This window comes from Rana temporaria, chromosome 2 (assembly GCF_905171775.1).
Source record: "Rana temporaria chromosome 2, aRanTem1.1, whole genome shotgun sequence".
NCBI classification, from domain to species: domain Eukaryota; kingdom Metazoa; phylum Chordata; class Amphibia; order Anura; family Ranidae; genus Rana; species Rana temporaria.
In genome coordinates, this window is record NC_053490.1 from 41,599,290 (window position 1) to 41,611,594 (window position 12,305).

Below are 12,305 nucleotides of genomic sequence, written 5' to 3' on the forward strand. Positions count from 1 at the left end.
TGGACTGTAAAACCCAAATCTATATTTTTTTTTTTACCAAAAATTTGTAGCAGAATATTTTTATATTTTTTTTCAAAATTGGCGTTCTTTCTTTGTCTATAGCGCAAAGAATAAAAACCACAGAGGTGATCAAATATCACTAAAAGAAAGTTCTATTTGTGGGAAATAAAGACAGACATTTTATTTGGGTACAGTGTCAAATAACCGTGCACTTGTCAATTAAAGTAGCGCGGTTTACCCACACCGCGGGTGCAGCGTAGAGCACCTGTGTCTATCCTGCGGGTGCAGCGTAGAGCACCTCTGTCTATCCTGCGGGTTAGCTGAACTTTGCCATATACTCCACCTGTGGCAAAAGCCAGCGCTGTAGAGGAAGCATCGGGTTATGGGGCTCTGGTCTGCAGCCGCTTTCTTCCTCTACCACCAGCTTCATTCACAACACTGATGCTGTGGTATGGCAGGTCGGCAACCTGCGATCTGGGCTTGCCAACCCTCCATTCCAGAGAAGGAGGTTGCGGGCCACATAAGAGGGCTTCGCGGGCCACATGTGGCCCCCGGGCCACTGGTTGGCTACCCCTGACCTATATAAAGTAAAAAAAAAGTTATGCCCACTGTTGCATTGCCTTTGGTACTGCCCTCGTATAAGCAGGCATTCTGACAGTAAATCTATGAAACCTACTTAAATGAATCAAGAAATAACAATGTGCCACCAACCCGCACACATGCCAAAGCAGATATAAGCAGCCCTGTGATTTCTATAAAGCGACATATTTGACAGCAGCTTCCCAGCTGTACCGATTCCTTTAAGAAGTGTAACATTTGCTTGAAGAAATAACACAAATTGTCGTTCGTTGGCAAGATATCACAGTGTGAGTTTACAGGAAGCATCTCGGATGAACTGATTCATTCAAGCTCTGCAGGGATATGGTGTTCAAATACCTAATCCATAACGTCTCTCTGCAGTAGCACTTTAGTGCAATCATCACCCCGCGGGGACACTGACGCCCGATTCAACACTTGCCATCTGAGTTTTGCCACGTTGTGACTTGCTTAGACAAAGTGCCGTGACAGATGCGCTATGTCAGGTCCCGGGGACGACACTTAAAATCGTTTTTTGTATTCCAGAACTTTTACTTTAATTGATCTAATAATTTTGCTAATGTAAATGAATCCATGGGGATATTTAAAGTGTATTTTGCACATTTTAGCAATCAAATTTTAAAACGTGCCGCTATATGTTTGTTTACCTGTTCCCACTCACACAGTGTACTTAAAGCGGAGGTCCACCCAAAAATCCACTTTTTGACATTAGCTCCAGCATACTGACAACATCTGCGGTATGCTGTTTTTTTTTTTTTTTCTTGTACTTATCATTATATAAGCCCTTGTTATCCGGCTCCGAGCAGGGAATCCTGCGGGGAATGGGCGTTTCTAAGCGAAGAGGAGTTGATTGACGGCTGCTAAGGCGCGTCACGCCTGCCGAAAATACCCGACGTGACAGTCGGGCGTTTACGGCGCCTGCCGTGTAGAGCTGACTGCGCAGGCGCCGTAAACACCAGAGTGTGACTTCGAGTATTTTCGGAAGGCGTGACGCGCTTTAGCAGCCCGTGAATCAACTCCTCTTCGCTTAGGAACGCCTATACCCGGAAGTAATCCTCCGCTCGGAGCTGGATAACAAGGGCTCATATAACGATAAGTACAAAAAAAAAAAAAAAACAGCATACTGCAGATGTTAGCAGTATGCTGGAGGGATGTAGCTAATGTTAAAAAGTTTATTTTTGGGTGAACGCCCGCTTTAAAAATAGATTTTATACTAACCACTAAAATACTAACCACTAAGCCCCAGAAGATTTTACCCCCTTCCTGATGAGAGCACTTTTTACAATTTGGCACTGCATCGCTTTAACTGGCAATTGCGCGGTCATGCAAACGTAATTTGCGTCCTTTTTCCCCACAAATAGAGCTCTTATGGTGGTATTTGATCACCTCTGTGGTTTTAATTTTTGTTGTGCTATAAACAAAAAAGAGAGACAATTTAGAAAAAAAAACAATGGGCCAGATTCACAAAGCACTTACGCCGACGTATAACACGTTACGCCGACGTATGTGCCAATGTGCACCGGCGTATGTGTGCGCCAGACCCATGAACCAACATGTGCCTAAAAACAGGGTACACCCCGCCGATGTAGCTTGCACACGCCAGTGTAGGGTGGGCGCACATATGGGCTGGGCGCATGGTGCTGCTCCCAATGATTAGCCATTCAAACATGCAAATGAGGGAAATACGCCAATTCACGAACGTGCGTGTGCCCTGCACATGCTACGCGAGATGCGCGTAAGTTGTACGTTCGGCATAAAGTTATTCCCCATAAAGGAGGTGCAACCCGGCAACAGACATGCACAGGTCTGCACCAGGGAACACAAGCCGGCATATTGTGCGTTGGACGTGTGTCTGGCTGGGCGTACGTTATGTTCACGGCATACTCGGTGATCCAGCGTAGCTTAAGCAGTTGTGCCGGCGTGGTTGTGAACAGGCGCAGGGGGATGCTGCGCATGTGTCCACGTCACGGCAAATGCGCAGTTCGTGATACGTACCTGTCTGGCGCTCGGTCCATCATTTGCATGGGGTCACGCCCACTTCCACCTACGCCGGCGTGCGCCTTTGAAACCCACGCCACGCTGGCGCAGTGTTGGGAGCACTGGCTTGCTGAATGCAATGCTTGCCTCTTCATGCTACGTTGGCGTGCCGTACGGTGTGTGCATTATGGCGGCGTAATGTGCGCCTTGCTCTCTGTGAATCTGGGCCTATATTTTTAACTTTTTGCTATAATAAATGCCCCCAATTTAAAAAAAATGTAAATACAATTTCTTCATCAATTTAGGCCGATATATATTCTTCTACATTTTTCAGTAAAATAAAATGCAATTAGCATATATTGATTGGTTTGCGCAAAAGTTATAGCATCTACAAACTATGGGAAAGATTTATAGCATTTTTATTTATTTATTTTTATTACAATTAAGTGCGGTGATCTGCGATTTTTAGCGGTACTGCGACATTGCGACGGACAGATCAGACACTTTTTGGGACCAGTGGCAACTATACAGTGATCAGAGCTATAAAAATGCACTGTTTACTGTGTAAATGTCACTGGCAGAGAAGGGGTTAACACTAGGGGGAGATCAGGGGGTTAACTGTGTGTTTCTAACTGTGTGGGGATGGAAGTAACCAGGAGAGGAGACATATAGTTTTTCCTACTTCGTAGGAACAAATAATATGTTTCCTCTTCCCTGAGAGCACAGGGATTTGTGTGTTTACACACACAAATACCCGTGCTAGCGCTCGTGCACACTCACCGGGTTCACCACCATGCAGTGGGCGCACGTGCACGCCCTCCGGTGACCGAAAAAGAGAAGGACGTACCCATACGGAATTTCACCCAGGGAAGCTATTCTGCTGCAGTATATCTGCGTGAGCCTGTCGGGAACTGGTTAAACAATTATATATTTTTTATCATTAACCATGTCAATACAGGGCACTTTCACCACCTTCCTGCCCAGGTAATTTTTCAAGTGTCAGAAAAAAGGCCTGGAGGGTGGCAACATTTATGTACATCCTTCCTGCCGGGTTGCCCTGCTATCAGCAGTGTGGAGGTGACAAGCTAGTCGCATGGGTGCTCAACCTGTGGCCCTCCAGCTGTTGCAGAAAAAAAGTCCCAAGAGGCATTGCAAGCCAACAGTTACATGCATGACTCCCAAAGGCAGAAGCATGATGTGACTTGTAGTTCCGCAACAGCTGGAGGACCACTGGTTAAACACCCATGGCTAGAGTGTCTCCTGTAGCTGAAAGGCTGCACTTGCCTAGAATTTTGATCTATAAATGGCCAGCAAAAGTCCTTGAATTCATTACCATTTGCACTGAAAGTGAGGGAAAATCCAATATTTTAGGTTGTCACTGGAACAGGAATAGAAGAGAAATCTTCAAATGTGGGTACATCGGATAGATTCCCTGTTGTGTATCCTAAACAGGAATAAAGGGAACATTGTCCTCCTGCTAAGTTTTTATTCAGTGTATGTTGTATTGCACACATCCACTCCCATTTGTTTGATATGGGGATCTAGGACCTCTTTTTTTAGTTACTTGTCTGCAATACAGTAGACCAGGGGTGTTAAAACCTTCTAAACAAAGGTTTATTGTCCATAAGAAATTAGGAGGCCCAGACTGTGGTCCCCTGGGAGTACAAAGTGCCTCAACATCAGTGGGAGTAAACATTGCTTCTGACTTGGTGTTCAGGGGAAGTGAAATAAAAAAAGACATAGCATCTCTGGTCAGTAGGACTATGAATAGTGTCCTGTCATTGGTATTAGAGGAATAGTGCCCATCGTTGGTGTCATTGGGAGCAATTGTGTCCCATCATTGGTGTCTTTGGGAGGACTAGTGCCCCATTGCTGGTGTCAGTGGGAGGAATGGTGCCCCGAGGGCTGGATAAAGGCAAGAAAAGGGCCACATTTGGCTTGTGTAGTTTGGAGACCACTGCAGTAGACCATTTCCAAAACACACCCAATGCAGGCTCCTTGCTGCCCCCTACATAGTAAATAAGAGGCCCTTTACAGCCAGTTAGATTCAGCCATACATTGTAGGTGAATCTAAACAGTCCAGTAGGCTAGTCCAGCCAATTTCCAATAGTACTTTATATAGGGTGACCACGTGTCCCAGGTTTCCCGGGATAGTCCCGCATTTTGCAGGTCTGTCCCAGGCACCTTCATTCCAGGACAATACAGTGTCCCAGAATTAAACTGACACAGCTACCCCCCGGGCCAATCTGATGCCCCCAAAAATGTCCGCCACATCACCGCTTTACTCACTGAGAGTACTTGCCCTGGCCGGGAATGCCTGGAGGAGCACAATCCCGCCCCCTGCTTGGGATTGGGGAAATCATAAATCCCGCCTCTTGTGTCCAATCACTGTGCTGTGATTCGGAACAGATGAAGCTGAATTTTGGGAAGGGGGGGAGGGTGTCCCTGAATGGTAGTTTGGAAATGTGGTCACCCTAGCATCTGATCTGCAAAATGACATCTGAGCAAAGAAAGCTGATTGGATGCTGCTTGTAAAAGCACACTCCTAATTTTAGATAACGTTGATTAATAAGGTTGGCTATATGCATTATATTTTTCATCTGACTACATCCATTGAATGGATTCAACATCATATTTCTACTTTTTAGGTAGAAGTCAAAATAGAAGCACCGCCATTGAGGAATCCAGGATGAGCTCATCAGTGCAGGTACAGTTTATAATGATTCATTAATCAGCGCTGGCTTCTCTAAGAATTTGTAGCAGATGGCAAAGTGAGAGGTTACACATCAAACACATCACATCACATCACAACACATCAAATGTTAACCCTGTCACCACTTCTTTATATCTAAGGCCCCTTTCACATTGAGGCGTTTTTCATGCGGTACAGCGCTAAAAATAGCGCTGCTATACCGCATGAAAAAAACTTGCCCTGTAGTGTTCAATGTGAAAACCCGAAGGCTTTCAAACTGAAGCGGTGCGCTAGCAGGAGCTCTCCAAAAGTCCTGCTAGCCACATCTTTACTGCGGTATAGGAGCGGTGTGTTCACCGCTCCTATACCGCGCCTTACCATTGAAATCAATGGGAAACCGCGGCAATACCGCGGTATTAACCCTTTTTCGGGGCTAAAACCTCACCGCTAGCGCCCGAATATCGCGGTAAATACGACGGTATAGCAGCGCTACAAATAGTGTGGCTATACCGTCACCGCGGCTCCACGCCTCAATGTGAAAGCAGCCTAAAGAAGAATAGGTTTATTCTAACCAGTTATCCACTCCATCAAACTTGTAGATAATCAACATTGATGTAGTGTTTACTATGCAGTGACTTTCAAGATTTTGTGATTTTTCTATTTGCAGGAGTAATAGCGATATGGCATAGGGGATGGGGGAAGGAACTGTTGTGAGCAGCCAAGAACTCTGAGGATTTGACACTTCAGGAAGTGTCAATTTTCTGCAAGTTTAATGGAGAGAATAACTCTGGTTAGAATAAATATTTGTTGTTCCAGTGCAGGCCTGTCTTTATCTTTTCATCTACATTACATGGGAGGCAAGGCGATTTGTAGTTTACAGAACAGTTAACAGCTGGGAAGCAAGATATTCTTTGGAGCAGCTGACAGAAAGTGACAATGACATGGCATTTCCGGTAAGAGTAAGGCCTGGTACACACGATAGGATTGATCTGCGGATACGGTCCGCCGGACCGTATCCGCGGAGAAATCCTCTGAGGATTTTGATCCGATGAAGTGTACTCACCATCGGATCGAAATCCGCGCCGAATTTACACCGCGGTGACGTGTCGCGCCGTCGCCGCGATGATGACGCGGCGACGTGCGCGACGCTGTCATATAAGCAATTCCACGCATGCGTCGAATCATTACGACGCATGCGAAGGATGGGTTCGGACGGATTGATCCGGTGAGTCTGTACAGACCACCGGATCGATCCGCTGGAGCCGATTCCAGCGGATAGATTTGTAAGCATGTCTACAAATTTTTATCTGCTGGAAATCGGAAATATCCGCTGGAACGTACACACCAGGGGATCTATCCGCTGTAACCGATCCGCTGAGATTTTTCAGCGGATGGATCCTCTCGTGTGTACGGGGCCTCGTGGGTATTTCCTGTATTTGCTGAAAATTTGTGTAGCCGAGTGCTCTCCTGGCTACGGGATCACTGGACTCTGAGGACAGAGCGGACTGTATATTCCTCAGCATTCCTTTCTCCCTTTTCTGTGCTGCTTCACTGAGGACAGAGCAATTGTGTGTGAAATCCTTGGCCCGTTACTTCCCCTCTTTCCTGGCAGCAAGGGTAGTGAGCCAGTCAGCGGCAAGAAGATCATGATATAGCTGCACAGGACACTGGGGCATGTCATTTTTGTGGAGATGCTGCACTGTGGAGGTAGATGGGGCTGCAAACTACAGGACAAGGGACAAGACACCCACCAGCAGAAGGAAAAGAGAGCAGAGTTTTCTCCGGGCTTTGAGCAACAGAGCTGAGTCTTGGAATGCAGGGACTGGAGGAGTACAGACCTGTTGCCAGTGTGTGTCTGTGCCTACACCAGGGAGAGAGAGACACTGAGGACCATAGGGCTGTGAGCTGAGCCTGTGAGGACCTGATCATGAAGACTGAGTTATAAGGGGCTGGGTTTCTGACTGATCAGCGCCAAGGACAAAGTTAGATGTGTGCCAGGACAGGTGAGCAGTTTCAGCTCTGCATACTTTACTACTGTCAGCAGTTCAGTACAAAAGGAGACTGCCCATTTGCCCAGCAGTCCCAAAACAAATCACTGCATGCAGTCTAAAGAGACAGTATTAAGTGCACCACCATACAGATTGGGCCCCACTGTAGACTGGCTGGAGCTTACAAGTCAGGTGTCAAATACTGTACAATTGCCTCATGGGTACACCTTTTTCAGGAAAATATACACCTACGTATGCTCATACTCAGGGAGTTACACAGGATGCACTCTGGGACACTGATCCACTAATAATAAAAGTAGTCGTAAGATTGTCAAAGAACTTAACATTTTTAAGTACCATAATGAATGTTATCCTATACAGTATGTTAAGTGTTGGCTTAATTAACCGCTTGCCGACCAGCACACCACAATATACGTCGGCAGCATGGCACGGAGAGGCAGAAAGACGTATCTATACGCCCCCTTTAAGAGTGCAGCATTGTGGATGCGCACGCACACACCGCAAGCTCCGTGAGCCCGACCGCAGCTCCCGTGGACTCGATTGCTGCGGGTATACCCGCGATTGTCTCACGGTAAGGAAGAACGGGAGATGCTGATGTAAACAAGCAACTCCCCGCTCTGCCTAGTGACAATGACAGTGATCACCGATTCCTTTAAACGGAAGCGGTGATCACTGTCTTGTCACGTGTAGCCCATCCCCCCATCAGTAAGAATTGCTCACTAGCGCAAATTTAACCCCTACAGCACCACCTAGTGATTAACCCCTTCACTGCCAGTGTAATTTTTTCACAGTATCAGTGCATTTTTATAGCACTGATCGCTGTAAAAATGACAACGGTCCCAAAAATGTGTCAAAAGTGTCCGATGTGTCCGCCATAATGTCGCAGTAACGATAAAAATCGCAAAACCGCCATTACTAGTAAAAAAAAACTATATAAAAAAAATGCCATAAAACTATCCCCTATTTTGTAGACACTGTGGCCCGGATTCAGATAGAGATACACTGGCGTATCTCCTGATACGCCGTCGTATCTCTGAGTTCCGTCGGTCGGATCTATGCGGCTGATTCATAGAATCAGGTTCCGCATAGATCTCCCTAAGATCCGACAGGTGTAAGTGACTTACACCGTCGGATCTTAGGCTGCAATTCCAGGCCCGCCGCTAGGTGGCGTTTCGTTTTTTACACACGACGAATATGCAAATGAGGATTTCCGCCGATTCAGAAATGAACGCCCGCCGGTCGCTTTTTTTTTACGTCGCTTGCGTTCGGCTTTTTCCGGCGTATAGTTACCCCTGCTATGTGAGGGGTATCCTATGTTAAGTATGGCCGTTGTTCCCGCGACGAGTTTTGAATTTTTACCTTGTTTGCGTAAGTCGATTCAGAAAAGAGCTGGACGCAAGTTACGCTCACGCCAAAACCAATGACGTCCTAGCAACGTCATTTGGAGCAATGCACGCTGGGAAAATTTGCGGACGGCGCATGCGCTGTTCGATCGGCGCGGGGACGCGCATGATTTAAATTGTAGACGCCCCCTAGCCGCGGAATTTGAATTCCGCCGGGAGATTTACGATACGCTGCCGCAAGTTTTGAGGTAAGTGCTTTCTGAATTAAGCACTTGCCTCAAAAACTTCCGCCGGCGGATCGTAAATCAGATCTAAAGAATCCGGACCTATAACTTTTGCGCAAACCACTCAATAAACGCTTATTGCGTTTTTTTTACCAAAATTATGTAGAAGAATACGTATTGATCTAAACTGAGGAAAAAAAATGTTTTTTATTTATTTTTTGGGGGATATTTATTACAGCAAAATGTAAAAAATATTTGTGGTTTTTTTTTTTAAATTGTCGCTCTATTTTTGTTTATAGCGCAAAAAATAAAAACCGCAGAGGTGATCAAATACCACCAAAAGAAAGCTCTATTTGTGGGAAAAAAAGGACATCAATTTTGTTTGGGAGGCACGTCGCACGACCGCGCAATTGTCAGTTAAAGCAACACAGTGCCGAATCGCAAAAAGTGGCCCTGTCATTTGGCTGCAAAATAGTCCGGGGCTTAAGTGGTTAAGTAATCTAAGTAGTTAGAGAAATTTTTACGTTTTCCCACATAAATGAAAAAAAATATTTTGGCTAGAGTTAGCCTTTTTTTTTTTTAAGAAGTGGAGCGGTAAACTTTCACTTTAAGTTGCAACGTCTATAAAGCTACCCGGAATCACTGTATTATTAATGATAATATTGAGCACTAAAATACCGGGCAATTATCTATCTATTTAATCTAATGCGGCTCAATATGCTTTCCTGATGTGTAGTAAAAATGGAATATTTGTCCATGATATAATAAAACAAATGAAAAAAGAAAGTTTGTGCAGTTTGTTTTATGACTAGACAATTACATTTCAAGCAATGTTTATTGATTAGCTCTTTTGTGTTTAATTCGATAAACAAGACAGCGTAGTTTTGCTGACACTTATTCAATAATGGAATATAAAAGATCCCGTTATCTCTTCTCTGCTTGTAATATATACAAACATCACCAAAGTATTCTTGCAGCCTAATGTTCTGTGAGTTCTTTGCGTTGATCTTCGTCAGCTTTTTACGCTCTGTTAGAGTAAACAATTTTTTTAAAGTTTTGGTGAAAATAAACTTAAAGTAAACCGAGCCGTCACAAACCTGGCCAATCAAAACTAGGAATATTATGAGAAATACATGTCTTTTTGTAAAATACACGTCAAACCACCAGTAGATGTGGCTGTACATCGATCACCCATACCACAGTTTATGACCACTGACAGTTTAAGTGAATAACATTGATTATCTCATTATAATAGCATCTGAAAGTCAGTGGGGTATTTTAACCACTTCCTGACGGCCGTATGACTTTGTACGGCCGCAGTGTGGATGCCAATTGCCGGGAGGCCGTCTATATACGGCCTCCGGCCTCCAGCTACTGGGGGGCGCACGCGTGCCCGCCGCATCACTTAGATGCCTATCGGCGGTTACAGAGACAAGGACGTGGATCTGTGTGTGTAAACACAGAGATTCACGCCCTGTCAGGGAGAGAGGAGACCGATCTGTGTCCCTTGTACATAAGGACACAGATCGGTCACCTCCCCCAGTCAGTCCCCTCCCCCCACAGTTAGAAACACTATGCAGGGTACACATTTAACCCCTTCCTCACCCCCTAGTGTTAACCCCTTCCCTGCCAGTCACATTTATACAGTAATTAGTGCATATTTATAGCACTGATCGCTATATAAATGTGAATGGTGCCAAAAATGTGTCAAAAGTGTCCGATATGTCCGCCATAATGTCACAGTCCCAATAAAAATCGCAGATCACCGCCATTACTAGTAAAAAAATAATAAGAATTCTGTCCCCTATTTTGTAGGCGCTATAACTTTTGCGCAAACCAGTCGCTTATTGCGATTTTTTTTTTTTTTTTTACCAAAAATATGTAGAAGAATACGTATCGCCTAGACTGAGAAAAAAAATAGTTTTTTTAAAAAAAATTGGGCTATTTATTATAGCAACAAGTAAAAAATATTGATATTTTTTTCAAAATTTACACTCTTTTTTTGTTTGTAGCGCAAAAAAAAAAAAAAAAACGCAGAGGTGATCAAATACCACCAAAAGAAAGCTCTACTTGTGGGGAAAAAAGGATGCGCAATTGTCAGTTAAAGCGACGCAGTGCCGGAAGCTGAAATTTCACCTGGGCAGGAGGGGGGTATATGTGCCCAGTAAGCAAGTGGTTAAGCAGCTAGTAAACATATTTTCCCTGAAGTTGATGTGTTGAAAGCAGAACAAAATGGGCATTGCAGTTTGCTGTGTATGGGGCTGCGTAGCCAAAAACTGGTCAGGGTGCCCATGTCCACAGTCAAAAGCACCTACATTGGGCATGTGAACATCAGAACTGACCATGAACCTGTAGCACCACCCCCGTGAGGGCCGCTGGAAGATGACTGTCCCCAAAGGTTGTACCTTGCAAGCCTCCCAACACCTCTGCTACCATAGGTGTGCACAGCCTATTGCATTAGGGTGTGCACTCCAAAGCTCAAACACATGGTACCGATCACTCACTGTATTCATTCAGAAAAGGAAGAGGCTGGTTAATTTTATATTTATCGTCCCCTTCCACCACTCATTCTAAAACATCCCCCTTTGTGTGCCCACAGCAGCAGCTTGTACGAGAAAAGAAAAGTCCGAAAGCATGTGGGGGGGGGGGGGGAGCCAGGGCAGTAAGGGAAATCTGCGATTAGGGCCTAATCGTTAGGCACGCCTATGTCTGCCACCCTGGGTTTGGACATACTGTAATTAAAAAAAGATATACAATCACACAGACACCAGACCGTAGCAAAGTAAATTCGTATTTTATTACAGATACTTTGGTCAGAAAAGAGCAAGGATCATTAATGCAGATATCTTCCGATATTAAACTGTAGTCTTAGCAAGTATACAAAGAATATGCAATGCAAAGAAGGATCACAATAAAACAATTGGTAATAACCAATAGGTCCTGAAAGAACATATGACCCCAGGTATAAAGGGGAAAAGAAAGAGAGGCCCGGAGCAAAAAAAGGAAGAATGACATAGGTGCAGGACAGACATGACAGGGTTAACTGTGTATATTTAGCTTGAGGCTTGTTGTCATTGGAGGGAAAGCAGAGTGGGAGAGGACAGTAGGTGTTAAAAGGGATTGGCCCCTCCCTCCGGGTAACACAGTGCGGGAGAAAGTTCCCACCCTCCCTCCCTTAGATATATAGAACTGGGTTAGGTTTTGTCTGTATGGTATGTTTTTGTCCTTTGTCTTTTCTGTCAGGTGGCGTACAAGATGTCGTGGCAGTGGCGGGTGTTGGTCTTTGCGGGGGAAGGAAGATACCTCAAAAGGTAGTGGTCAGGACCTATCGGTGGTATGGGTCCTGAGGGTGGTTATTGCAGTTAACTGAGGTTTAGCTGTAATAATTTGGTAATGGGGGGCACTGCAGTCAGTGGTCATCTCTGAGCCAGCTTGTCGGCTTGAGGCCTATGACCAGATTGAG

The 12,305-nt window shown here is 45.1% G+C and overlaps 1 protein-coding gene across 1 annotated transcript in view; it reads left to right on the forward strand.

Annotated features, from left to right (window-relative positions):
• Positions 1–12,305, forward strand: part of LOC120928974 (cyclic nucleotide-binding domain-containing protein 2-like) — a 387,861-nt gene that overhangs the window by 271,966 nt on the left and 103,590 nt on the right. The window contains exon 12 of the mRNA XM_040340130.1: positions 5,223–5,281. Within this exon, the coding sequence (XP_040196064.1) occupies positions 5,223–5,281 (59 nt within the window). The remainder of the gene's footprint in view (positions 1–5,222; positions 5,282–12,305) is intronic.